This window comes from Myotis yumanensis, unplaced genomic scaffold, assembly GCF_028538775.1.
Source record: "Myotis yumanensis isolate MYYU_CA2020_CCGP unplaced genomic scaffold, mMyoYum1.0.hap1 SCAF_1, whole genome shotgun sequence".
NCBI classification, from domain to species: domain Eukaryota; kingdom Metazoa; phylum Chordata; class Mammalia; order Chiroptera; family Vespertilionidae; genus Myotis; species Myotis yumanensis.
In genome coordinates this window covers 17,014,034-17,038,085 of record NW_027223752.1, presented here as the reverse complement: position 1 = coordinate 17,038,085, position 24,052 = coordinate 17,014,034, and the positions used below count along the sequence as shown (strand labels likewise).

Genomic DNA, 24,052 nt, shown 5'->3' with positions numbered 1-24,052 from the left:
CTGAAGCCCAGCAGAGGGCCCATGCGCTGAGAGAAGGAAGGGATGAACTGGGACAGTTAAAGGAGATAATTCGGGATAAGTACCAGGACCAGCAGACAGTCAGTGGATAGCAGTTTGCCCCCCCCCCCCCCGCCCCTCCCCACCCCTGAGCAGGATGACATTCCCCAGCCAGCCGGACTGGTGCCACTGAGGCCAGGAGAGCCCCCCTGGGTGCGTCCTGGGCTCCTCCCAGGTGGGCCTTACCTTTAGGCAGGTGCGGGCACGTCCCCAGGGAACCCGGACAGTGTTGGACTTTTGAGATGTGCCCCGCCCCAGGCACCCTGGGCAGGGCAGCCCCCTCTGGCTTGCTGTGTCCCCAAGTGCCACCCACGTGCCGGAAGGTCCCTGGCATGATAGGGCCCGACCTCCCCGGCCTTCCGTCCTCCACTCGCCGCCAAGCCCTCTCTCGCAGACTGAATTTCCACTTTCCAGCTGCGGTTAGTGTTGGGGAGCGGGCCTCGCAGAAGGCCCGTGGTCCCTCCGCCCCGCGTCCGCCGCTGTCACCCCCTACACCCCCGCCCCCGCTGCCTGCCCCGCTGTCCCGGCCTCGGTCCGAGCTGCCCGGAGGGCGCACTCACCTCTCCCAGGTCCCGGTGCAGGAAGCGGGCGGAGGACGGTCCCACCGGCTGAGCCAGGGCCGGGCCGGGCCGGCAGGAGGGGAGGGACGCGGCGCGGCTGCGGCGAGGGCACCGCGGGGCGTGGTGCGGAGGGGCCCGCGGCCGCCGCCACCGCAGGCCGCGGAGGGGCGGAGGCTGGGCGCGCGCCCGCGGGCGCGGAGCAGCTGCCCCCCGGGCCGCGGGAGGACGCGGCTGCCAGGAGGGCTCCGGAGGGCCATCGCTCTCCCGCGGGGGCACGGAGGGGCCGGACGTGTCCTCGGGGGTCTCGGGGGCGGGGCGATGGGGACGCAGGTGGCCGGTGTTGCCTCTGCAGCGAAGCGGCTGCGTGAACCCCACCTCAGGGGGCTGGGCCAGAAAACAGAGCTAGGAACGGGAATGCCATTTCTCAGCCCTGCTAGGACGCCCCCTCCACCCCCCCCCCCCGCCCCCGCACGTGTCAGCCCTGCCAGGACCCTCCCCTCCAGGCTCCTGCCCGCCTTCCCGTTGTCCACTCTGCCCCACTCTGCCCCACGCTGCAGATGGGAGGTGATGGTTTCCCAGGCCCCTCTTTCCGCTCTACCCCCTGCGAAAGGTCAAGGAGGAAGGAGGGCAGGGGAGAGAAGCCTGGGCATTTTCCAGCCTCCAGCCCCAGCCCAGGGGGCCTCTCTGTGCCGGTGTGTGTGTGGGGGGGGGGGGGGGGGGCGGGGGGTGGTCACTGCGCCCCCACATGCCAGCAGGGACCAGGAGGGCCAGCTGCTCTGCTCTGGACATGCACCTTCTCCTTTGGCCACTTCTTCCTTGTCCCTTCCCTTTCAGCCCAGCCCTCCCCCTGCTGTGCTGGAGCCACCCTGTGCTGGCTTGTGAGAGCCCATCCGTGTTTCCAGAGATTGGAAAGCCAGGTGTTAAACACAGCCATCATTAAAAATGAACTTACATAAGCCTGCGATTAAATAATTTATATTAAAAACAAAGGTAACAAGTACTCAGAACCTGCCACTTGTAATCGCTGGACCAGTACCCATGCTCTTGGGGTTGTCGAGGCCTACTGTACCTGCGTGGAGGTGATATGAGATCGCGTTTCACACCTGCACATCTCTTCCCATCTCCGGGGTTAGGGACTTCATGTTGGCAGCTTGAAATCGCTTGTGGGGAACATATTTACACCATAGGAACTGGCACGTTACCAAACCAGGGCTTGGTTTGTTTACTTCAGTGTCTGCTGCCTCCAGACGAGAAAGTGATGGGGGAAATGTTAAAAGTAAAGATTAAACTTAGAAGTGTGTCTTGGGTGAATATTGTTTTTTAAATATATTTTTATTGATTTCAGAGAGGAAGGGAGGAGATAGAAACATCAACGACGAGAGAGAATCACTGATCGGCTGCCTCCTACACGCTCCCCACTGGGGATTGAGCCTGCAACCTGGGCATGTATGTGCCCTTGACCTGAATAGAACCTAGGACCCTTCAGTCCACAGGCTGACGCTCTATCCACTGAGCAACCCAGCTAGGGCTTGGGTGAATATTAATGTATGTAAATTGTACCTCTAGTTTAAAAAATGTCTGTAGCCATTCCAATGTGAGTATATTACAAGAAATTGAGAGACGTGGGCTGGCATTCAGAAAAGGACTGATTGAGTGGTCACTCACATCATTAACAAATGAGTGAGGTTCTCACAGACACCTCCAGCTTGCTTTACTTGCCAACATAAAAGAAAACAGCATCCAGCATTCACGTTGGAACCACTCTCATCTGTCAGTCGAGGGCAAGCATAGGTGGGCTATCAATACACCTGTTTGGAAAATCAATGAGAGCTTTCTAAGGGAATCGATGGGCTGTGTGCATACATGTGTATATACATGTGTATGTATGTGTGTGTGCATACAGATAAACATATTCCCTCCTCTCCCTCTGGTTGGTTGATAAACATTTGGCTGGATGCCTCCTTCCCAAGGTTTGTGCGACGTTTTCTAATTTTCTCACTTTGCTGTTCTCCCAGGGAGAGCCCCTCTGGTGCCACAGGTGACCCCACCCTCTCTGCAGGCAGACCTCGGCCCTGAGCTGTCACTTGGATGTTTCCCACCCCCCAGATCACACAGCTCCCAGGCCAGGGTAGAGGTGGGGCCCTGGAGCTCCACGGGCCACGGTTTGGGTGCCCCCTCAGCAACGGGACCCCGTGGTATTGCCCAGGGGGGCCCACCACCTGGGTTGGCTGGGTATGTGAGCGAGACATCAGAGCTGGAAGCAGCTGAGGGAGTGATGGATAGGACACGGGGAAGAGAGAGGGGGGTGCCCAACATGGTCTGGGGGAGGGGACAGAGGTGATGAGAGGAGGTGCACAGAGGCTTTGGTGGGGAGGATGGTGAACCATGTGCTGAGCATTTTGAGTTGGAGGTGTCTCGGGACATCCAAGCTGGGAACAGACCTGAAGGTTCCCAGGAGAGGCTGGGGCTAGAGGTGTTTGGAGCCTTCGGGAAGGTTGCAATGAAAGCTGTGGGTGTGTACGAGCTTGTCTCAGGCTGGAGGGGTCGGGGGTGATAGAGGGCTGGGTGCACCCTGAAGTGACCCATGGAGAAGCTAGACCGCAAAGAAATGCTGTAGCTAGTGTGGAGGCTGAGGGAGGGGAGGTTCAAAAAGGAAGGTCACCCAGGGTGAATGCCGAGAGGTGCCATGGGGCCGAGAAGTTGTGGGAGGCAGGCAGACCAGTTGGCAAGCTCCTGCCAAAACCCAGGGACAGGGGTGTCGGGGGGACCTGGGATGAGAACAGTCAGCTAAGATGGGCGGGCAGATTCCAGACCCATTCCCAGGTTCAGGGGAGCTATCACCTGTGGGAAGTGGAGAGAGGAGGCGTCCAGCCTGCACCACCAGCTTTTGGCTTCTGTGATTGACAGCTGGTGTCCTTGGGGAAGTAGGGAGCCCAGAGGAGCCAGGGAGAGTGGAGGAAGCCTGCAGCCCGGGCAGAAGGTCTAAGGCAGCCAACCTCAGGCCTGAAGCTCAGCAGTGGTCAGTGCTAGGGGAGCAGGTGGGTCAGCCCTGCACAGGGGCCTGGAGGGAGCTGCCTCCACGGTGGAACCCGGGAGTGAGCACACAGGAGCGTTCAGTGAGTGTTTGTGGAAGGCATGAGTGAGTGACAGAGCAACTGGCAAGTGTGAGCCCTGAAGAGCTGTCCCAGACGGGCGAGCATCAGGAAACAGAGGCTGAGAGCTCTGAGGGGTGACTGGCCAGTGTCAGATCCTGCAAAAGCCAAAGGCACAGGGGAGGCCTGCAGGTGCCGCTGCTCAGTTTGGCTCCAGGCATTGGGGAGGGCAGCTCGCTGAGTGGGCGGCTCCCACCGCTGCAGGACCTCGGGAAAGAAGGGGAAAGGAGGCGAGAGGAGGCACCTTCCAGGAGAGGTTTGGTGAGGAAGGCAGGGGGCATGCAAGCGGCAGCTGGACAGAACACCATTAGAAGACTGGGTCAGGTGGGGATATTTACATGCCGGCCTCCCTTCCTCCCTCATCTGCCTCTTCCTAGTCGAGTAGCCTTGGAAAAATCCAAAGGATCACTTTATTTTTTCTGCATGGCACACATTTTAAATGTTATTGTACTTTCTACACAACCATTGAATACTGCTGGGCTCTAGTCTAGAGCTTTGGATTGTAAGGGTGAAGGTATATAGTTCGCAATTTACGTTTAGGGGCTGCCCACGGAAAGCAGCGACTGATAACCTAGTTACAAAAACCCATTCAGGACTGAGCCAGGGTCCTTGGTTGCTGTCAGCAATTGGTCCTTGATCAGCCTGTACCAGGACAAACAGCAACACGATCGGTTAAAAAATCTGGCTCTTGACCATTGATGATGAGTCACAGGCAGGAAACCTGGCTGGTTGCTGCAGCTCACGTCCACCATCTAGAGCCAAACAGTGGACCGGAAAAGCCTAGAGGCACGATGGTTATTTCATGTCTCCAACCCTTTCTCCAACCCACCTTCTGGATGCTTCCCTCTCGAACAGAGCAAAGGATCACTTTAAGCTAAGCTCCCGCTATGATCTAAATCCTGTATCTAAATGGGATCCAACTTATAGGAACGTAAACACAAGCCTGGAAAATAGGAAACTGTCGCTTTCCCATTCTCTGACCTCAGGCAAAGGGAGCTGGTGGATTCCAGGGGCTGAGGAGACTGGGGGGCTGCGCTGCCAGTGACGAGTGGTGAGGAAAACTAGGACTCAGTTTTACAACATCTCATTTTATTACAAACCCGTCCTTGTGTCCCAGAATCAATGGCTATTTAATACACAACCCAAAGCACTCCGAAAACCGACCATGTTAACATTCCCATTTCTTTCTCAGGACTTTAGCTCAAAAGGAAAAAAATCTTTATAAAACCCCAATCACCAAGTTGGTACATCCCAGGAAGAGCACCTTAGTAAACAACAGGGAACGAAATGTGTCAGGAACCCGGCCAAATGCACACAGCAGCAGGGGAGATGCCCGATGGGAGAGAATGACTCCCCGTGGGATATAAATATAGGGCGTCCCCCCAAAATGTAGAGGCCAGACTCCCGATGGAAATGAATGATTCCCATTGGAACACAAACACACTTTAACAGCTGATAACTCACCTAATTCCCTTTTCAGGTTTAATTTATTTGAAGCAATGGGTGAAGCCAGACTAAGCTTTCAACAAAAAGAACTTACCCACCAGACTTTTTAGGGGGATACATAAAGGATGAAGTTTACGGTACAAAACCGGTAACAGTCGAGGAATCGAGGGCAGGTATTGAGAGAAGGAGCACAAACACCGAACGAAATGGTTCTCGATGTTGGTGATTCCTCTGCGTCACAGCGGTTGTGGTCCAGGCACCGCTGCCCGTTTCGTACCGTAAACTTCTATCTTTTATGTGAGTCTAGGGGGTAAGTTATCTTTGTTTAGAGCTTAGCCTGGCTTCACCCATTATTTCGAATGTTAACCTGAAAAGAAGTGAAAATTGAGTTATCAGCTGTTAGTGCGTACATTTTTTTTTGGGGGGGGGGGGGGATATCCTGTAGATCCCCATCAAAGAATATATATATATTTCATGAGTGTGTACACATATATGTAATATATTAAAGAAATTTGGTTTCTACCACAGAAATTATTCAGAAATAAATCAACGTCTCACCCTCGATGGGGGGACACTGGGGCGCTGCAGCCACTTTCCAAATCAGGCTGCACTTGCCTCTCGCGCCCCCCGCCCCCCGCCCGTACACACTATGTACACTTGCTGGGAGGGGGTGGGCAAGGCTTCTCTCTACCCACCCCGAGGCCGGGCAGACCCAGTGTTTATAGATAAGTGAGCAGGGAGGCAGGTCCTGGTGTGAAGGCAAAGCCTGAGGCCACCTTGGCCCAGTGGCGAAGTACATGGGGCCCTAGGCCTGGCTCGGCAGCGCCCTGGATTAACAGTGAGCCTGACTCTAGGGTCCACCCAGGGCCTCCAGGTCTTTGTAGTTTGGCCGGTCTGGGCTCCTCCTAGGATCATCTGGCTTCTGGGAGAGGGAGTAGAGTTTCCGGACCAGGGCTCAGCCCTGAGAGCATGTGTGCATCTGCTCACCGTCACACGCACACTTTCATGGAGGTCAAACTGCAAACAAGTGTTCTAAGGGGCACGCTCACATAGTGTCTGCCTCGGGGAAGTCGGTCTGTCATTGCAGTGTGAGCGTCCCCAGGCCAAAGTGGATTTGTTCAAAAGATACGAGTGGCTGGAGGGTCAGACACGTGTCCCACACCTTGGCACAGCATTCTCACTAACAGAACACATGGAAGAGGCACACGGGGACCCCTTTCCTCATTCTACAGCCCTCTCCTGGCACCACAGGCGGACAGGAGAGGCGGCCACGGTCAGTAGTTTTAAGGCTCGGGCTATGGGGCCAGGAGACAGTCACACACAGCCGTATTCGTACCACACAGTCTGCTGGTCCCCGCCCGGCTCTGGGGACGCCGGCATGCTTTTTGAGTTGTTCCCACGACTCAAGTCCTCAGGGGCCCGGCTGGTGCGGGGAGCCAAGTCGGGAGACCTGCCCGGGCTCTTGGCAGGGAGCCCCTCTCTGTGGGCCTGTCCTGGGGCCCCGTCACCCTCTGAGAGGCTGAGCCCCACCCGGACAGGCGCGATGGTGGCCACTTCCCCTGAGTGTTGGGGGGTTGGGGGCCTAGTCCTGACAGCTGGGGCTGGAGTTGGTGAGCGGTGGTGGGGCTGAGAGTTGCTGCCACCACCGCCTCCAGTGGCAATGGCTGGGGCCGTGGCGGACTGTGGCAGGGGAGCCAGCCTCTCCTCCTTTGGGGGAGCCAGTGAGAAGCGCCTCATGTCCAGTGGTCGGCTTCGGGGACCCAGGGCCTGAAAGGAGCCACCAGCCTTTCCCACAAGTGGGGTCTTCTCCCGGGCCAGGCTGTGGGAGCTGAGGGGTATGGAGCTTTGTGGGGTGTGGCTGCCTGTTTCTCTGCCCCCTGAGGCCTCAGAACCCCCCGGCTTCAGAGGACAGTCCTGTTTGGAGGCCTCTGGCCCGCTGGCTCGAAGCAGGTCAGCTGAGGCCAGGCTGAAGGCCCTGCTCAGGGACGCGCTCCGGCTGGCAGGTGAGTGGGAGGTTGGGGGCATTGTGGCCTGCCGGGGTCTGCCCAGAGAAAGGCTCTGGGGAGGCTGGGCCGGCCTCAGGGGGGCACTGGGTGGGGTCTCAGCGTTGGCAGGTCTCAAGTTGGGCTTCACATACTGTCCCGGCTTTAGCAGCTTCCCCTCCGAGGTGCTGACGGCCATCTTGAGAGTGGGGGCCACCAAGCTGGTGGGCATCCTGGCCCCTTCTCTCCTGGCGGGTGGGCCTGGCTGGCCTCCGATGGCTGGGAGGTCATTGGCCTTTCTGAAGTAGTCACTTAGCAGGTCATCCCGGCAACCAGGAGGGTCCTATAGAGAAGAGAGGAAGAACTGAGAGGCAGGAGTGAAGGCCAGGAGGGTCCTTGGAGGTCAGGGGTCGCTGTGATGGTGAGGGCAAAACCAACCCCACCCCCAAGCAGCACGGCTGTACTGTCTTACAGAAGCTGCAGAGGTTCAAGACTGAGAGACCACAGAGGTTAAAAAAAAAATTAAAAATCTTGAGATTCAGTGCCCTCTACTGGAAAATTATAAATAGACCTCTTCAGAGATAAATGCATAAGCAAAGGAGGACAGCAAATACCATGGAGAACCACAGCAATGAGGATGACTAGAAAGAAAATGAAAAGTCCCCAGAAAGCAGGCTGGAACACATGGAAATATGTGATATAAATAACAGAGATTTCAAGATTAAGGTTCTGAAAATACTCAATGAGATGCGAGAAAATACCAACAGGCAATTCAGTGCACTCAGAAAACGAATCAATGAACAAAATGCGTACTTTACCAAAGAGATGGAAACATCAGAAAAGAACCAATCAGAAATCCAGGAAATGAAGCATGCAATTAAGGAGATTAAAAGCGAACTACTGAGCACAGAAAACAGAACCAAACAGAGGAAAGAATTAGTGATATTGAAGACAGGAATCAAGAAATGATGAAGAAAGAAGGAGAGAAGAGACCCAAGCATAAAGAAAAATGAAAAAGCTCCGGATACCTATCTGACTCCATCAGAAAAAGCAGCATTAGAATTACAGGCATTCGGAGGAGGCAAGAGGGAACATGGAATGGAGAGCCTATCCAAACAAACAGTGGACGAGAACGTCCCAAATCTATGGGAAGAACTAGATCCTCGAATCCAAGAAGCACACAGAACACCTAGTTACCTCAATCCAAAGAGGCCCTCTCCAAGGCCCTTGGTATTGAAGCTGTCAAGAATTAACGACAAAGAAAAATTCTCAAAGAGGCCAGGGAAAAAAAGGAAGTGACCTACAAAGGAAAACCCATCAGAATTTCATCTGACTTCTCAGTAGGAACTCTACAGGCCTGAAGAGAGTAGACCAAATATTCAAGGGCTTGAAAGAGAGAAATTACCAGCCACGAGTAATATGTCCAGCAAAATCATCCTTTAAATATGAAGGAGAAATAAAGATGTTCCCAGACATAAAGAAGCTGGGGGATTTTATCACCAGAAAACCCCCACTGCAAGAAATACTCAAGGGACTTATTCTACCTGAAACAAAGAACATAAGGGATTAATTTGTGACAACAAAAACATAAAAGGGGAGGGGGAAAGGTCTGAACTGGCAAAGGAAGATGAAAATCAGATGCACTCAAAAGAACAAAAACTACGTTATATATGCAACTTCATTTTTTTATAAACCTAATGATAACCACACACAAAAATCCCCAAACTAGGACATACAGCTTAAAAAAAGAGGAAACCGAGGAAAGATGAATGGAATACCACCAAAAAAACCCAAATAGAAATATAAAGGAAAAGAATCAAGGGAGCAGAGCTACCAGGAAACAAAATATAAAATGGCTATAGGAAATCCTCATACATCAATAATTACCCTAAATGTAAATAGTCCAAATTCACCAAGAGGAACAGAATAGCAGAGTGGATCCCAAAACAAAACCCAACCATATGTCACCTACAAGAGGCCCATCTAAGCTACAAAGACAAAGGTAAATTCAAAGTAAAAGGGTGGAAAATTATTCTCCAAGCAAACAAGATCCACAGAAAAGCAGGTGTATCCATACTTATATCTGAAAAAATATATTTCAAGGTAACAAGAGACAAAGATGGACACTTTAATGATAAAGGTAACATTACATCAAGAAAACGTAACACTTCTTAATATATATGCATTCAACCAGGAAACACCGAAATATGTAAGACAACTACTCACAGAACTAAAGGGAGAAACAGATCAAAAGACAATCATAGTTGGAGGACCTTAATACTCCATTGATAGCTCTAGACAGATCAACCAAACAGAAAATCAATAAATAAATATCGGCCTTGCCCTAGCTGGTTTGGCTCAGTAGAGCATCAGCATGCAGACTGAAGGGTTCCATTTTCCATTCTGGTCAAGGGCACATGCCCAGGTTGCGAGCTCGATCCCTAGTAGGGAGTGTGCAGGAGGAAGCCGATCAATGATTCTCTCTCATCATTGATGTTCCTATTTCTCTCTTCCTCTCCCTTCCTCTCTGAAATCAATAAAAATATTTTTTTAAAAGAAATATTGACCTTAAGTGAAACACTAGACAAAGGGACATAATTGACATTTATAGAACCGTTCATCACAGAACATCAGATTACACATTTTTCTCCAGCGGACATGGAACATTCTCAAGGTTAGACCACATACTGGTCACAAAACTAGCATCAACAAATCATGAAATTGAAATTATACCAAGCATATTCTCTGACCACACTGCCTTGAAATTAGAAATCAAACTCACAAACAGCCTTAGCCAGTTTGGTTCGGTAGATAGAGCGTCGGCCTGCAGACTCAAGGGTTCTGGGTTTAATTCCTGGCAAGGGCAATGCCCAGGTTGCCAGCTCGATCCCCAGTGTGGGCATGCGGGAGGCAGCCCATAAATGATTCTCTCTCATCACTGACGTTTCTCTCTCTCTCTTCCTCACCCTTCCTCTCTGAAGTCACTAAAAAAAAATATATATATTTTTAAAGCCTCACAAATACATGAAGATTAAACATACTACTAAAAAATGACTGGGGCAATGAAGAAATAAAAGATGAGAACAAAATATATAAAGAGACAAATGAGAATAACAATATACCATATCAAAACGTCTGGGATGCAGCAAAAGCAGTAATACACTCCATTATCATATGATCTTATCAATAGTTGCAGGAAAAAGCATTGGCTCAGATACAACATCCATTTATGATTAAAACGCTCAATATAACAGGAATAGAAGGACAGTACCTAAACATAATAAAAGCCATATGTGACAAACCCTCAGCTAATATCATACTCAATGGTGAAAAACCAAAAGCTTTTCTAAGATCAGGAACAAGACAAGAATGTCCACGCTCTCCACAAGGACATGTGCTGGAAGTCCTAGCCACAGCAATAAGGCAAGAGAAAGAAAGAAACGGCATCCAAACAGGGAAGGAAGAAGTCAAACTGTCACTTTTTGTGGATGACATGAAAACCCTAAAAACTCCACCAAAAAACTGTTAGAAACAATAAACAAATACAGTCAAGTTGCAGGATACAAAACCAAGGTGCAAAAATCCATTGCCTTCCTGTATATTAACAACAAAACTTCAGAAAAAGAAATGAAAAAAAACAAACAAAAACAATTCCTTTCGCAATTGCAACCTTTCTCTTGATCTGAGAAAGGCGGTGGTGGGCACGAGCGAGGCGGGCCCCCAAGGGGAGTGCAAGGCTGAGCCCTGGGTGGCCACCTGCCACTGTTTCCTTCATGCTGCTTCTCCGGCTGAGCAGGTGCCCGGCTGGGCTTCCCTGGCCAGAGAACCAGTGTCCTTTCCCACCACGCTGGGCAGGCAGAGTCAGAAGCCCAGGCCTGACCCTGCTCTGGTAACTGCAGCCCGCGGCCAGCACCTCCCGGCCTGGAGGGGCCTCGTGGTGTCTCCTGAGGTGAAGGGCCACGAGAAGAGGCAAGGAGGGGAGAGCACGCGGAAGATGAGTCAGCGTTCACCGGGGGAAGGAGGCAGGCCACGGCCGCTAGACCTGTGTCAGGCGGCGTCAGCAACCCAGGAGCCACCTGCACTTGCCAACAGCTCCTGGCCCGTGAAGACATCTGGACACTCAACCTGAGAGACACCCTCTGCTGCTTTACGTGCTAGTTAGGAGTCACACATCCCGGGCGTTCGTACAGTAACAGGGACCACTTACCAACTGCTTCCCAGGGGCCAGGCACGATGCTAGAAACCACAGGTATAATTGGGAAAGAACAGAACAAAGACAACCCCCCAACTCATTCAATTCTCAAAGCAACCTTGCAAGGCTGTATTAAAACAACCTTTCAGCCCTAACCGGTTTGGCTCAGTGGATAGAGCATCGGCCTGCGGACTGAAAGGTCCCAGGTTCGATTTTGATCAAGGGCATGTACCTGGGTTGCGGGCACATCCCCAGTGGGAGGTGTATAGGAGGCAGCTGATCAATGTTTCTCTCTCATTGATGTTTCTGGCTCTCTATCCCTCCCCCTTCCTCTCTGTAAAAAATCAATAAAAAATTATTTAAAAAACAAAACAAAACAAAACAAACAAAAAAACAACAACCTTTCATAGGCAAGGTAATTGAGGACAGAGGTTCAGCAGGTCCCGCATCTAGAGAGTGGCAGATGGGGGATTCGAGCCCACAGCTGTCCGACTCTGCAGCCGTCTCCTCTCTGATCCTTTCTAAATCTTTGACACCCACCTGCATGAGTCCACCCTCTCTGGCCACTCACTGGGCCCCTCTCAGGACACCCCCTCCACCCCCTCCCAGCCAACCACACTCGGGGAGCGGAGGTGTTGAGTGCGGGCACTGTCGTGACTACCACTTCCTTCAGGCCTGCTCAGGGGAGGGGGGGGCGTCAGGTTAGTTGGGGGGCACATGGGGGACACGCTGTGGAGGAAGGTGGAGTGGATCTCAGGAGCTAAGCATCAGCTTCCACAACCAACTCCTGCAGTGAGGTTGTTTGGGACCCATTTAGGCTGAAAAGATAGGGCATTGTCTGGGAAGCTGGTCATAATGCAGATTCTAGGGGAGCCCCACCCCGGAGCTCCTGGGGTCCAGCCTGTGTCCAGGCAGCCCAGGGGAGCATGACACCCGCACGAGTTTGAGAACCTCAGCATCGGGCTGTGAACTTAGTGAGGCAGGGCTTTTGTTTCTCTCCAGCCCCTGGCATAGTGCTTTGCAGATAGAAACAGAAATGACGGGAGGGCAGAGGCCATGCATATACTTCCTTTCAGGGCCCACCACCAGACTAGGCACCTAGCAAGTATGTGATGAAACTTGCTGATGAGCTGGTTTACTTGGTGTCTTTGAGAGCAGGCATCATGCGTGCTGCCTAAAACATAGTCCTGCTCAATAAATATCGACTGAACAAATAGTCTGTATTTGCCGACTCACTGGGCTCTACTAAAGCAGGCCATAGGATTTACTATGTGGCCAGAAAAAGTTCAACTGTGTAAGTTTAAGGGGAACGAGACAGAATTACCGGAGCCCTACAATCCTCCGAGGCTCTCAACTGTAACTTCAGCCGTGCAGGGACCCAACAGCTCGTGCAGGAAGTCAGACAGACTACAAGGCGCACGAGCAGCGTCAGGAACGCTACCCCGAGACACGAGGGTTTCCTCCTGCCGCTGCCGCTCAGGGCCAGAGCTGCAGAGCAGCACTCAACCAGCTCGCGCTGCGGGCCAGCTCCTGCTCGCCACTCTGGCCTGTGAGCGAAGGATGGTTTTCACATTTTTAAATGATTAAAAACTTTCATGGATAGACGCCTTGGCCCGCCACCTGCCCCAGCGGCAGAGTGGAGTTTGCAGCAGAGACTGCACGGCCTGAAACGTTTACCATCTGGTCCTTCCCCGAGAAACCTCTGCCAGTGAAGAGTCAGAGTCAGCGGGTGCTCCGAGCTCTGCCACACTCCGAGCGGGAGAGCCTAACTCTGCACGTGGGCGCCGGCCCCCCCTGCAGGGATGCTCCAGGGGGTGGGCAAACACCTCCCACCCTCCTGCTGGCATTACGTTTCCACCGCTCACGTCAGATGGAGAAAACAGCCTCCTGGGTCTGGGCTGGCGGCCAGCGCATGGCCATTTTCTGGCTAGGGGTTATGCTCCCCCATCTAAGCCAGCTCTGCAGCCAGGCTGGGCGGCCCCCGGCCCCATCCCTCTCTGTGACTTCGCTGTCAAGGTCTCTGCCTCTGGTGCTCATCCATCTGAGGGGAGCGAGGGAAGGGGGAGCGAGGGAAGAGAGAGCTCCAGTCACTCACAGCGGTGGGGGAGCCCCGGTTGCTTTCCTCCAGGAACTCCTCCAGGGTGACCATCTCCCTGCTCGGGGAGGCGCAGGGCCGCACCCAGGCCTGGGGCTGGGCCACACCCCTCTTCTGGATGCACTCCGGGGGGAGAGGCCCGTTCCGGGGTGGCGGGTACTCCTGGCGGCTGAGGGCAGTGCGTCCTGGGGCGCTGGCATCGCGGGGCAGAGTGGCTGTGTCCCTGCTGGGGATGAGGTCCTCACTGCTGAAGCTCTCGGGCCTGCGGTGGAGCGGGTCGGAGGAGCCTGGTGTCAGGGCGAGGGGACACAGAGGGACACGCATCAGTCTCCCACTCTCGCTCGCCTGCCTCCCGTGGGCTCCGTGCTGCCTGCAGCTCACGGAACAGAGCCCTGCCCGGGAACCCAGGGCACACTTCTCCCAGGCTGGCACTGTGGATGTCAAGGACATTCTGGAATTCTTTAGAAGTTCACACTGGCATTTTCAAACAAAATAACTTGGGAAAGAAGTGGAAAGCTTCTGCTAAAGCTTAATTTATCAACAGCTGTAAGGCACTGCACTAGACAGCTCTTGAAACAGTGTAGAGCAGTGATGGCGAACCTTTTGAGCTCGGCGTGTCAGCATTTTGAAAAACCCTAACTTAACTCTGGTGCCGTGTCACATATAGAAATTTTTTGATATTTGCAACCGTAGTAAAACAAAGATTTATATTTTTGATATTTATTTTATATATTTAAATGCCATTTAACAAAGAAAAATCAACCAAAAAGATGAGTTCACGTGTCATAGGTTCGCCATCACTGGTGTAGACAGACTGTATTCTGCACCATTAAACAAACTGTGAACACTATAAAGGAACCAGTCACCCCGTGTCCTCTGACCCCTGTGGACGTAACCACTGGTGTCACCCCCATCCGGAAGCTGAAGGAGCTCAGACTCGGAGGATGGGTGGCTCGCCAAGTGCCCGGAGCTGGTCAGTGGAGAAGGGATTTGAACCCAAATCTGTTAAAACTCCCAGGCCTAAGCTGCAAACGGAATGACGTGGCCCTATGAATGCAAACGCATCATGCTTCCAAGAAGCTTGCTAACTGTATTTTTTAAGTTACACAAATAATACCAGCTCAGAGCGGAGATCCAAGTGCACTGAAAAGTGCCCAGCAGGGAAGGCCGACTTACCCTTCAGGCTGAGAGGTGAGCTGTCACTGGACGCATTCCTGCTGCTCTCTAAGCTGCTTGGCCGGGACCCTGAGGGAAATGGCAACGCTTAACTGAAGGGCTGATGACCAGTCTAACCCAGACTAAACCATCCGATTGGACAACAACTGCATCACAAAGCGACTCTGCCGCGGTCCAGGGGAAGCCCCTGGGAGGACAGACCCTGGGATTCCCGACGCTCCCCGAGGGGTCCAGCCTCACCGAGTGCTAGGCCCGTGCACAGAGGGCAGTGGGCCGTGCAGAACGGCAACTTGTAACATCTCTGTCTGTGAGGTCTGGGCTGTGACCTCACACAATTTTGTTAACAAAGGAAATCTCATGCAGACCCCCAGTACAGATTAAAGAAGGGCCGTTCTGGGAAAGGGAACGATTGGGGGGTTGGGGGGAAGCCCACCCTTGCTGCCGCATCGATCTTTCCGGAACACACGTGGGAACACTGTGCCTAGACCAGCACAGGGCCCCCTGGTGAGAGCGGGGGCTAGGACACGCAGTGTGTGCACGTCCACATGTGTACAATGACGTATGTGCCCGAGCAGGTGCTGGGACCCTCAGGACGGAAGGAAGTGCTCGCTTTTTGAGAAGGCTGGTATCGCTTCGGCGGAAACTTCCACTAGGCCTCAGTCAGAGGCCAGTGTTTCTAACACTTTCTAAGGTGAGATTTACCACTGGGAGCTGCTCTGGGCACTAAAATCCAGGTGAGGACAGTCGAGCTCCCTGCAATCAGTGCCGTCTGCAGGGGTCACTAGGCCTCCCTTCAAGCCAGGGGAGTCAGAGCCTCCAGGAGTAGGACACGTGATAGGTAGTGAGTTCCCCATCACAGGAGGGATGTAAGCAGGAGCCGCATGCTTCCGCCCCTAGGGGAGGCAGGGAAGGAGTGTTGAGGAGCTGTGGGTCCTCTGTTCCCACTCCAGCATAACACCTCCACTTTCACCTCCTTTGTGTGTGGGACTTGCACACACGACTTAGCTTGAAGGAAAAGCACAGTTGATGGAAACAGGTCTGAGAACCCAGGCTGAAGGGCACCACGCACCGCCCACTCACCGTGCTGCTGCCTGTGGTTGGCGAACTCGAGCTCCAGGGACCGCTCACAGAGGCTGTCATCTGAGTGATAGCCTGCGGAGAACGTACAGCTGTGAGTCAGGGGACCTGGAACATCCAGGGGGAACCTGGGCCTCTTGCCAGACGCCCACCTCTGACGCTGGCCCAGCCCCTGCGTTGTGTCCAGCTCCTGGAGGAGGGAGGGACGTGTGGACTGTGCCCTTAGGACCTGCCTGTACTCTCTCTCCCCCTATTTCTCCTGCCGACACAGCCTCATACTCCGGACTCTATTTGACTCAACATTAAATCATGCTTCTGCAGGCGCAATGCCTGGGACTCCGAATGAAAGCAGCAGCGTCCTGGCCTAAGGGCAATGCAGCAAAAGCAGCTGAGACTCAGTATCCCGGGAACCCCTCCCACCCTCCAGGGCCAGCTGCACCAGAAGCAGAGGGCCTTGTCTCTCGGGGGGCTGGAAGAAGGAAAAGGAAAGAACCCACCACCGGAGGGAGGATGCGGATTCCCTAGAGACTGAGCCCTGAACCGGCAGCTCCTCACCAGAAACAGTCCGGAACCCAAGGGCCACCAGTCACTGCTCTTTCCTGAGAAGGACTAAGCTGCCCTGTGCCTCAAGCTTGCTAGATTCTTGCTGACAGCAGCCCTGGGTTCCCTCCAAATGACACCAGGGTCTCCCCTTTGCCACAGTTCTACGTCCACCTGAGCGTGAGCACTGGGCTGCCAGGGAGTCGCTGTGGGCAGTGCTGGGTGTGCGGTGTGACAGGCCCTCGGGCAGGCTCCGCAGGATCTGAACAGGTGTGGGCTCTGGCTCAGGGTGGGATCCAGGCTGAGACAGCCCGTGGTCAGCCTGGAGGGCCAGGCCTGGAGCCACACTGGCCGCTGGAAATCCGACAGGACGTGGTGCTCCCGGCTCCTGCTCGAGCCTGAGGGACGGAGGCCGTCTGCTGACTGCCCACCCGGACCCCGGAGCATGCTGCCCGGCCGGCACACGGCACAGCTCCCCTGACGCCCAACAGTAAGTGGCTGCCCTCTGTGTCCGGCCAGGAGTGCAGAAGGGCTGCCTGGCTGCCCAGTGCTCACTCGACTCAGATTCTGAGGGTGTTTCTGATTTGTAAACAAGGGGCCAGGCCCTGAAGCCGACCCAGGCAGCCCTGAGGGCAGGGACCGTCTTTGCTCGGCTTGTCAAACCAGGGTTATGCATGCCATAGCGTCCCGGGTGCAGTGGATGGTACAATCATGAAAAACAATAACCTTTTCTCGTCAATTTCTAACACGCCGGGCCATCATTGTCAGCTCATTCTGCTGTATTCAGATATTTCCATCTCTAAGCTATGAGCTGCATCTCTTTTTCAGTGTTGTGTTATTTTCCCTTTCTGTTAACACCTTTCGTACCGCTCACAAGTTTTCTCGTGTTTCGCGCGCCATCTGTTATGGACCTTAGATGTCAACACACTGTTGTCCATACCGAATGAAGCGATCTCATTGGTGGAAACTGTGCAGGTCAATCTACGAAAAACTATATAATTGCACGAACCCATAAAGCATTGCAGTTACCCTGTATTTTAGTCATTCGAATAGTCTTCGTCTTCAAGTTCCTGGCACTTTTAGAAAATGTTTTATGCAGTACCATACGTTAAAAAAGTACTAGGAGCTTTAATTTGTTTAATTGTTTTTGTAAATAAAAATGTTATAATTATTGAAAAACACCACCTAAAGTGCATTATGACCTGTAGTTATGATGGTTTAAATAACGTGCAGTTTGCCCAAAACCGTGCGGTCCCTGGCGTATCTCTTAGAGATTTCTATGTGGTATGAAATGTGTTAAGTATTTAAAATTTCCAAGTGCTCTCCCCTCGAATGCTCCTTTTTATAGCGTCCTGCTGGTTTCACGAAGGCGTGCAACTTCGCTTGCTCTGATGCTAATGACGGGCATTTCAAAACGTATGTCTCTGCCTAGTGACCGCTGACTCTGCTGCTCTCACATCCGTTTGCCTCTGGTGTTGCGGGCTCTCCTCAGGTGTCGGGGTCCTGAACTCTCACGGGCCTCACCTGGCAAGATGTGACCCGACTGCTCTGCTGGGAATGTCTCCCGCTAATCAGATGCCTTGAAGGATTGTATTAGCACATCTAAGGTGCGGACGCCATGGCTACTGACATCCTGGGAGACATCCAACCTGTCAATCCTTCCCCGAACCCCCTTGCTTTTCAGTTAGGACACCTGCCCTCCACTCTACCAACCGACCTCCAGTTCAGAGACCCTGTCAAGCCTCCTCCCAGGAGAATAAACTTCCAACGTTGCCGGATTTTAGCCCAAGCTCTGGTTCACCTCCGTTCGGGAGCTACTTGGTGCCACCGATTCCGAGCAGTGGTGGTGGGTTCTAGGGCTTTCCTGTGAGCGGCTTAGGCCCAGGCCTCCAGAGGGTGGAGCTATCCGCCAAAGCCACACCGCCATGGGGAGAGCTGAGGTCTGAACCTGTGTCTGAGGGAGGCCAAGCCTGTCCACAGCTTCACCAACCTGCTGACCACTTCTCAGTCTGAGAGGCCCCCCTGCCCCTGAGAGCCAGGCTCTTCGGGAAGGACCCCGGCCCAGAAGCTCATCCCTCTCGGTTCTAAGGGACACGTGACTCACCTTGGGTGCGGCCTGGGTGCCGGGAGATGGGGGTGGAGCTGGAAGGAGCTGTAGTGACGGCTGAGGATGAACAGGCCCGGGAGCCAAGCTCTGACGGCCAGGGCTTGGTGGCTGGCTCAGCGGAGGCATCCGTGCGGTCAAGGCTGCCTCCGTGTGGCGACCCTCGCTTTGGTACTAGGTCCCTAGGGCCTGGGGCAGAGGAGGACAGTGAGTACTGGGCTGCAACATCCCATGCCAAGGTGGGGTGATCACACCGAGGCCTAGAAGCAGCTGCAGCAGGGCACACGGAGCACAGGGACAAAAGCTGGGCTGCGCGCCTCACGGGCTGTGGTCCGAACGGGAGGGCCTGAGCTGGAGGCCCCGGGAGGCCGGCCCTTGCTCTAACCATAGATCACAGTTCGAGCCCCAGCAGCTGGGAGAAAATACTAGTAAAGGGCCAACTCAAGAGGCTCAACGAAACGCTGCTAAAAGTCCAACACATTAGGGACTGGGCCCACCTGCTGAGTAACACTGCCACTCAAATCCCTGATTTAAAAAGACCCTGACTGATGTCTGCTCAGGGCCACTGGAGACCTGTGGCCTGGGCCCTCAAGGCCCAGGATGTGCACCCTTGTGATCTGAGAAAGGTGTTTATTGCCACCCTAACCACCATCTGTTTAAGAAGGCTTCATCACCGCTAGGAAGATTTTTACCTTGTATTTTGCACTTTTCTGCAATCTCTGAATTTTCTACCGTGAACATACTAATATACTCTTGTCAAAGTTAAATAAAATCCTAATTTAAAAAAACAAACACTGGGGAAAAATACCTAAAAGATCTTCAACAACCTCTTAGCAGGAAAGGGGATGGGCTCTCCACATACAAGTGAAAAGTTAATGTGGGTGCAGCTCTAGAAGCATCGGGACAAGGCTGTTTTGCACGGCGTCCCGCTCCAGGCCGCCCAAGGGCGTGGACCCAGGGCCATGTCTGCTGTCGGGATTCTGACCCGTCTCCACTCGCCCAGGACCTGACCCCCGACCCTCAGCCACTCAATGTCTGGACTCACGGTCACGTGTGAAGCACCCAAGTCCTACGACTTCAAACCAAGGGAACTTTTGGATTCTGAAAGGTCACCTTGATGAGAAGCAAGATTCAAGGCGGGTGGAATGAATCGGACAGGCAGCCACTGCATGAAGTGAACATGAGGAGCAGAGGAGAGGCGGAGATGAGCCAACAGCAGCAATGGCAGAGAAACCACACATTTCCAACAGCATGCTGGGAAGACAGGCAGACCAGGACGTGGCCGCCCTGGAACCAGAGCAGGTGCACAAGACGAAATCAGTGCCACATCAACTGACTGAACAGTGCGGCAGTCACGGATTTACGTTGGTGATTACCTTGTTTCCATGGCGATACTGGTTTCCCATTTATAGTACCGATAATCATCTTTCCTTTTAAAATAAAGTTAAATGGAAACCGGGAGTCGATTCAAGGGGAGATATATAAGCGATCACAGAGGTGATACAGACATGGCAAACGCATGGAGATGGTACAAGGATGGCTGAAGACAGAGAGCAAGGCAGTAGCTAAAGGCCCCTGTGGACCAGCGCTCCCGGCTCCCGGCTGACTGGGAGCTGATGTTCTGTCTGTCCACTGCTGCCCTCACAACAGCATCCAAGATGTCAGAGGACCGTAGCTCGGCCCTAAAACGGCACTCCGGCCTGAACCCTGGCTCAGCAACATCCATCCAATTATTCAAAATGCTTGAGTGCAGCAATAAATTCTTCAGAACATGGAACACATCTAAAAAGGGACTTATCTGCACAAGCCAACCATCCCTGCTCCGACAAGGGAAGTGGGGAAAAGGGCAGCGGTTTTAAATGCAGCTGCTTAAAAATAAGTCTTTACAGAGGCCGTACGTTTTAGGAAGCATAGCGACAGCTGATCAGTTCTGCGTGACACACGGCATGACATACAAGCCTGCAGGTGCGGGAGCGGGCAGCACTCGGCCAGGGACTCACTGGGCAGGGCATCCTGGCCACGGGCCTGTGCGTGGCTGTCCCGAGGCTCCCCTAACACTGCGCTGCGCTGGAGTACCGTCCAGAGGGTGTCACAACTCATCTTCTCTTTTGAAATCAGAATCCACGTTGGTTGTTTTAAACTTGGCTTGGAATTGGGTCAGGAGGAGGGGTCCACTATGGGGCATCTGGCCTTTAGGTACTGTTTTTTGTTTGTTTGTTTGAATTTCAGAAATGAAGGAGGGCACATGATGAAGACACTGATGAAGGGAAAGGATTAGAAATCTCCAATTTCTGAGAAAGGGAGAGGGTAGTTAGAGGCGGGTGGGATGTCAGAGGAGGACCAGAACCGCAGGCGTTTAGAGAAAGCCGGGTGGGCTGTTGGAGACTTGTCTTTGTCCTTGCTTTTGCTTCTCAAAAAGGGGCTCTTTTTGCACCGAGTTGCTAAATTGTTATCCCCCGGATAACCCAAGAGAGAAAGGGAAAAAAAACAAAAACAGCAATAAATGAAATGAACGATAACAAATGACGCTACATTAGCTGAACGTACTTGGGAATCAGAATCCTGTCCAGCCAGGAGAGGTGGGAACAACGCCCACAGCACAACCTGAATCAGGACTCGGTGAATCTTTTAGGCTCTGACTCCATTTAGTTAATTCAGTGGCACCCTGTGCCAATGCTTTACTTAGCACGTGAGAAGTCTATATTGCTCTAGGAGCTGATGTGTTAGACCATTTTTCAATTTCAATGTGTTAAATTATTAAACAAGGATGTTTATTAATTTAGGACCTGGCATTTCTTATTCATCCATTTTAATGACAGGTTCCTGACAACGTGGCTCCCACACAACTAACTCCTGCTCCTGTTCAAAGACCTTGGGACACTTAATGGTATGTTCCTGGCTGGCGGTAATGAAATAGCCTGAGTCAACTCTTCACTAATAATTCTCGTACATCTAAATAACCTCTTCTAGCAGGATGAGTTTGAAGGTAATGAAAACACCCTTTTGATACCAAAACACCCTCTCCACCAAGAATTATTCCCATTTAGACCCCTACGCATCCTCTACTCTAAACCTCCCCTTCATGGTCTTTAAATTACAGTCTGACCAGAGCAGACAATTGGTCTTTCTGAGCATGTCATGTACATGAACGTAACTGATTCACCCGATTTCTGATTGAGGATTCAAGTCCATTGAGGAACCTCGGTTACTTCTTTCCCCACAGCGCCACCTGCTGACCACAGCTCCCACCACAGGATAAGGACCCACTACACAATGCTGGGGCCCCAGGCGGGTTCAGCATCTTCAGGGACCAAAGCAGCTTGAAGTGCAGGCAGTGCTCACAGGGGTTAAAGTTCAGGCCCCGTATCCGTCAGACCCGGGTTCGGATCCCAGCTCCAACACTTACTCTCTGGGCCAGTGCTTAACCCTGGCAAACCTCACTTTCCCAGCTCTGAACAGGGACAGGAATGGTGCCGACCTCACCCGGCAGTTAGAACCAAAGGCGATAGATAGAGCAGGTCAACTACCTAAAGGGTGCTGAGCCCAGGAAGCACCATTGCACGGCTGCCGTTACTCATATTTACCACTGACCTGCCCATTCATGGACCCCAACGACAGTTTGGATCAGTCAAGCATTTTTTTCTCTGAAAGGTTTGCCAACTCCATTAGGCTGATTATAGTCATTAAGCCAGTTTAGACAATAACACAAGTTGAGGTGATAAATGTCACAACATGTAAGGAGCCAGTATGAAAGCTTCATTATCGTTTACCTGCACGTGAGCTTTGGACCTAATTCACCTGCTGTGAAGACTGGGGATGCAAGCACTAGTCCCCAGACAGTGGGCATGCGTGTGCACACCTCATTTTAGCCTCTCCAGTGACACACCGGGACTTGAAGTGGTGACTGCCACCCGGAGAGGCTTGTGCACACGTCACACTCAGAAGGCGGCTTGGCACAGGCCCTGGGCCCTGTCAGCTACTGTCACGCCAGCCGCTGAGAGCACATGAGTCTCAGGCACGGCCCTGGTCCTCAGAAAGCCCGAGTGTCCTTCATAAAATTTACTTTCTCAGGGGGCTTGTTGGGCAGGTTTATAGGTAAGTAATGTACACAGTGATATTTAAAAGTGAATTTGAAAACGAAACCACATTTAAGACGATGACTTTGTTTAATTAATTGTAAGATGCACATTTTCACCCCCAAACCTTACATCTCTGAAGTCAGGATGCAGCTTTGAGCATCTCTCGCATCACTGTCGGCTAGGTGACAATTCTGACAAAATCGTCACTGCCACCACCCATTCATTTCCTTTCTATGAGCACACAGTCCTACAGCTTACAACTGCCAGCCTCTTAGATCCGATGAAACATATGCAGCACATCAACTAGAAACCCATTTAGGAACCTCTGGCTCACTCGGACCACAGCCCTAAATGTCCAGGTACAGCGCCCCCTGGTGGGAGGACTCAAGGCCAGGAAGGCGGGAGAAGAGAACCGCACCTGCTTTTCAGAGGGGCCGAAAGCTCAGCCCCGAGGCCGTGCTGAAGACCTTGCACGTGTCCATTCCGTGTTAAATGCACCGGGATCTCCCTCCGGAAATGGCTTCTCCCAGGCCCAGCAGATACAAGGACACCCCAAAACTTACCCTCTGGGGCTCTCTCTGCGGTAACTGTATGGAGATCCGCTCTGGACATTCCAGGACCCACCACCTGTATGTGATGGGCGGGGCTTCTCGTGCTAAAGGAACTAAATTGTTCTGGGACGAAACTGCCACAACACGGACGTGGGTTTATATTTTCTACTTGGCTGTTCACATACCTAATGGGGGAGCACACCCCCTTCAGGCGCCTACACACGTGTGCACACCCAGCACGCCATCTCGTTGGTGCTGCCCTGTCCACGAGGGAGACCTGAGGGCCTCCCCTTCATTTCCCGCCTGCAGCCAGGTCACCCTCCTACCTTTTCCCACAGGCACACTGTGGGCGTCTCGCTCTTCCACCCAGTTCGAGCATGATGGCGTGGCCTCCGGGGGCTCCGGCTGCGACTTTGGAGGCTGAGCAGCACTGGGCGAGGCCGGGTCTGAGGACTCCAGCGGCCAGGGAGGGCTGTCTGTGGTTGACTTCGGTCGTTCTCTGGGACCCTCTTTCTTTGGTTTGATTAATTTGACTAAGGCTTTGGCTCCAATCCAGTGGTTTTTCCTATTAGAAATAGATTTTTAGGACACAGCCAACCCTCACTGCCCTTCCGGTAGGTCACTGGGTGCGCTGACACAAGCTGGGATTGCCATCACCAGCCAGGGAAGTGGCCGTTAATTTGGGGTTCAGAAGGTTGGCGCTCTTCGCCAGCACCACGATCATTGGATGTGGGGCTCAGGGGTGGAACACAGTTTGCGGCTGTGGTAGGGACGGTAGAAGCGTTCATCGTGGCAGGAACCCCCACTAGCCTCTCGGGAAACTGAACTTCAAATACAGCTCTCAGCTCCCGATCGCTGTAAAGTGCAGGAAGAGGTGCTGTGCTGATCTATGTTTGTTGGCACTTTCCATCAAAATGCCGTTTTCAGGAAGAGTCAGGGACCTCCTCATTTTTAGCCAGAGTTAATAACGGGTGACATGGACTGGCAGACTTTGCCCATTCCCGGTATTGAGGAGTCTGGGTGAGGGGGAACAGGGCAGGG

At 52.9% G+C, this 24,052-nt stretch overlaps 1 protein-coding gene across 2 annotated transcripts in view; it reads right to left on the bottom strand.

The window, feature by feature from the left end:
• Positions 1–4,841: 4,841 nt before the first annotated feature.
• LOC139010408 (protein Daple-like) overlaps positions 4,842–24,052 on the bottom strand; it is a 106,585-nt gene continuing 87,374 nt past the window's right edge. For both annotated transcript variants that reach the window (XM_070414820.1, XM_070414829.1), the window contains 6 exons: positions 23,338–23,576; positions 18,382–18,570; positions 15,741–15,812; positions 14,661–14,729; positions 13,485–13,771; positions 4,842–7,540 (listed from right to left, as the gene is read on the bottom strand). In XM_070414820.1, the coding sequence (XP_070270921.1) occupies positions 6,530–7,540; positions 13,485–13,771; positions 14,661–14,729; positions 15,741–15,812; positions 18,382–18,570; positions 23,338–23,576 (1,867 nt within the window). In that variant the 3' untranslated portion in view covers positions 4,842–6,529. The remainder of the gene's footprint in view (positions 7,541–13,484; positions 13,772–14,660; positions 14,730–15,740; positions 15,813–18,381; positions 18,571–23,337; positions 23,577–24,052) is intronic.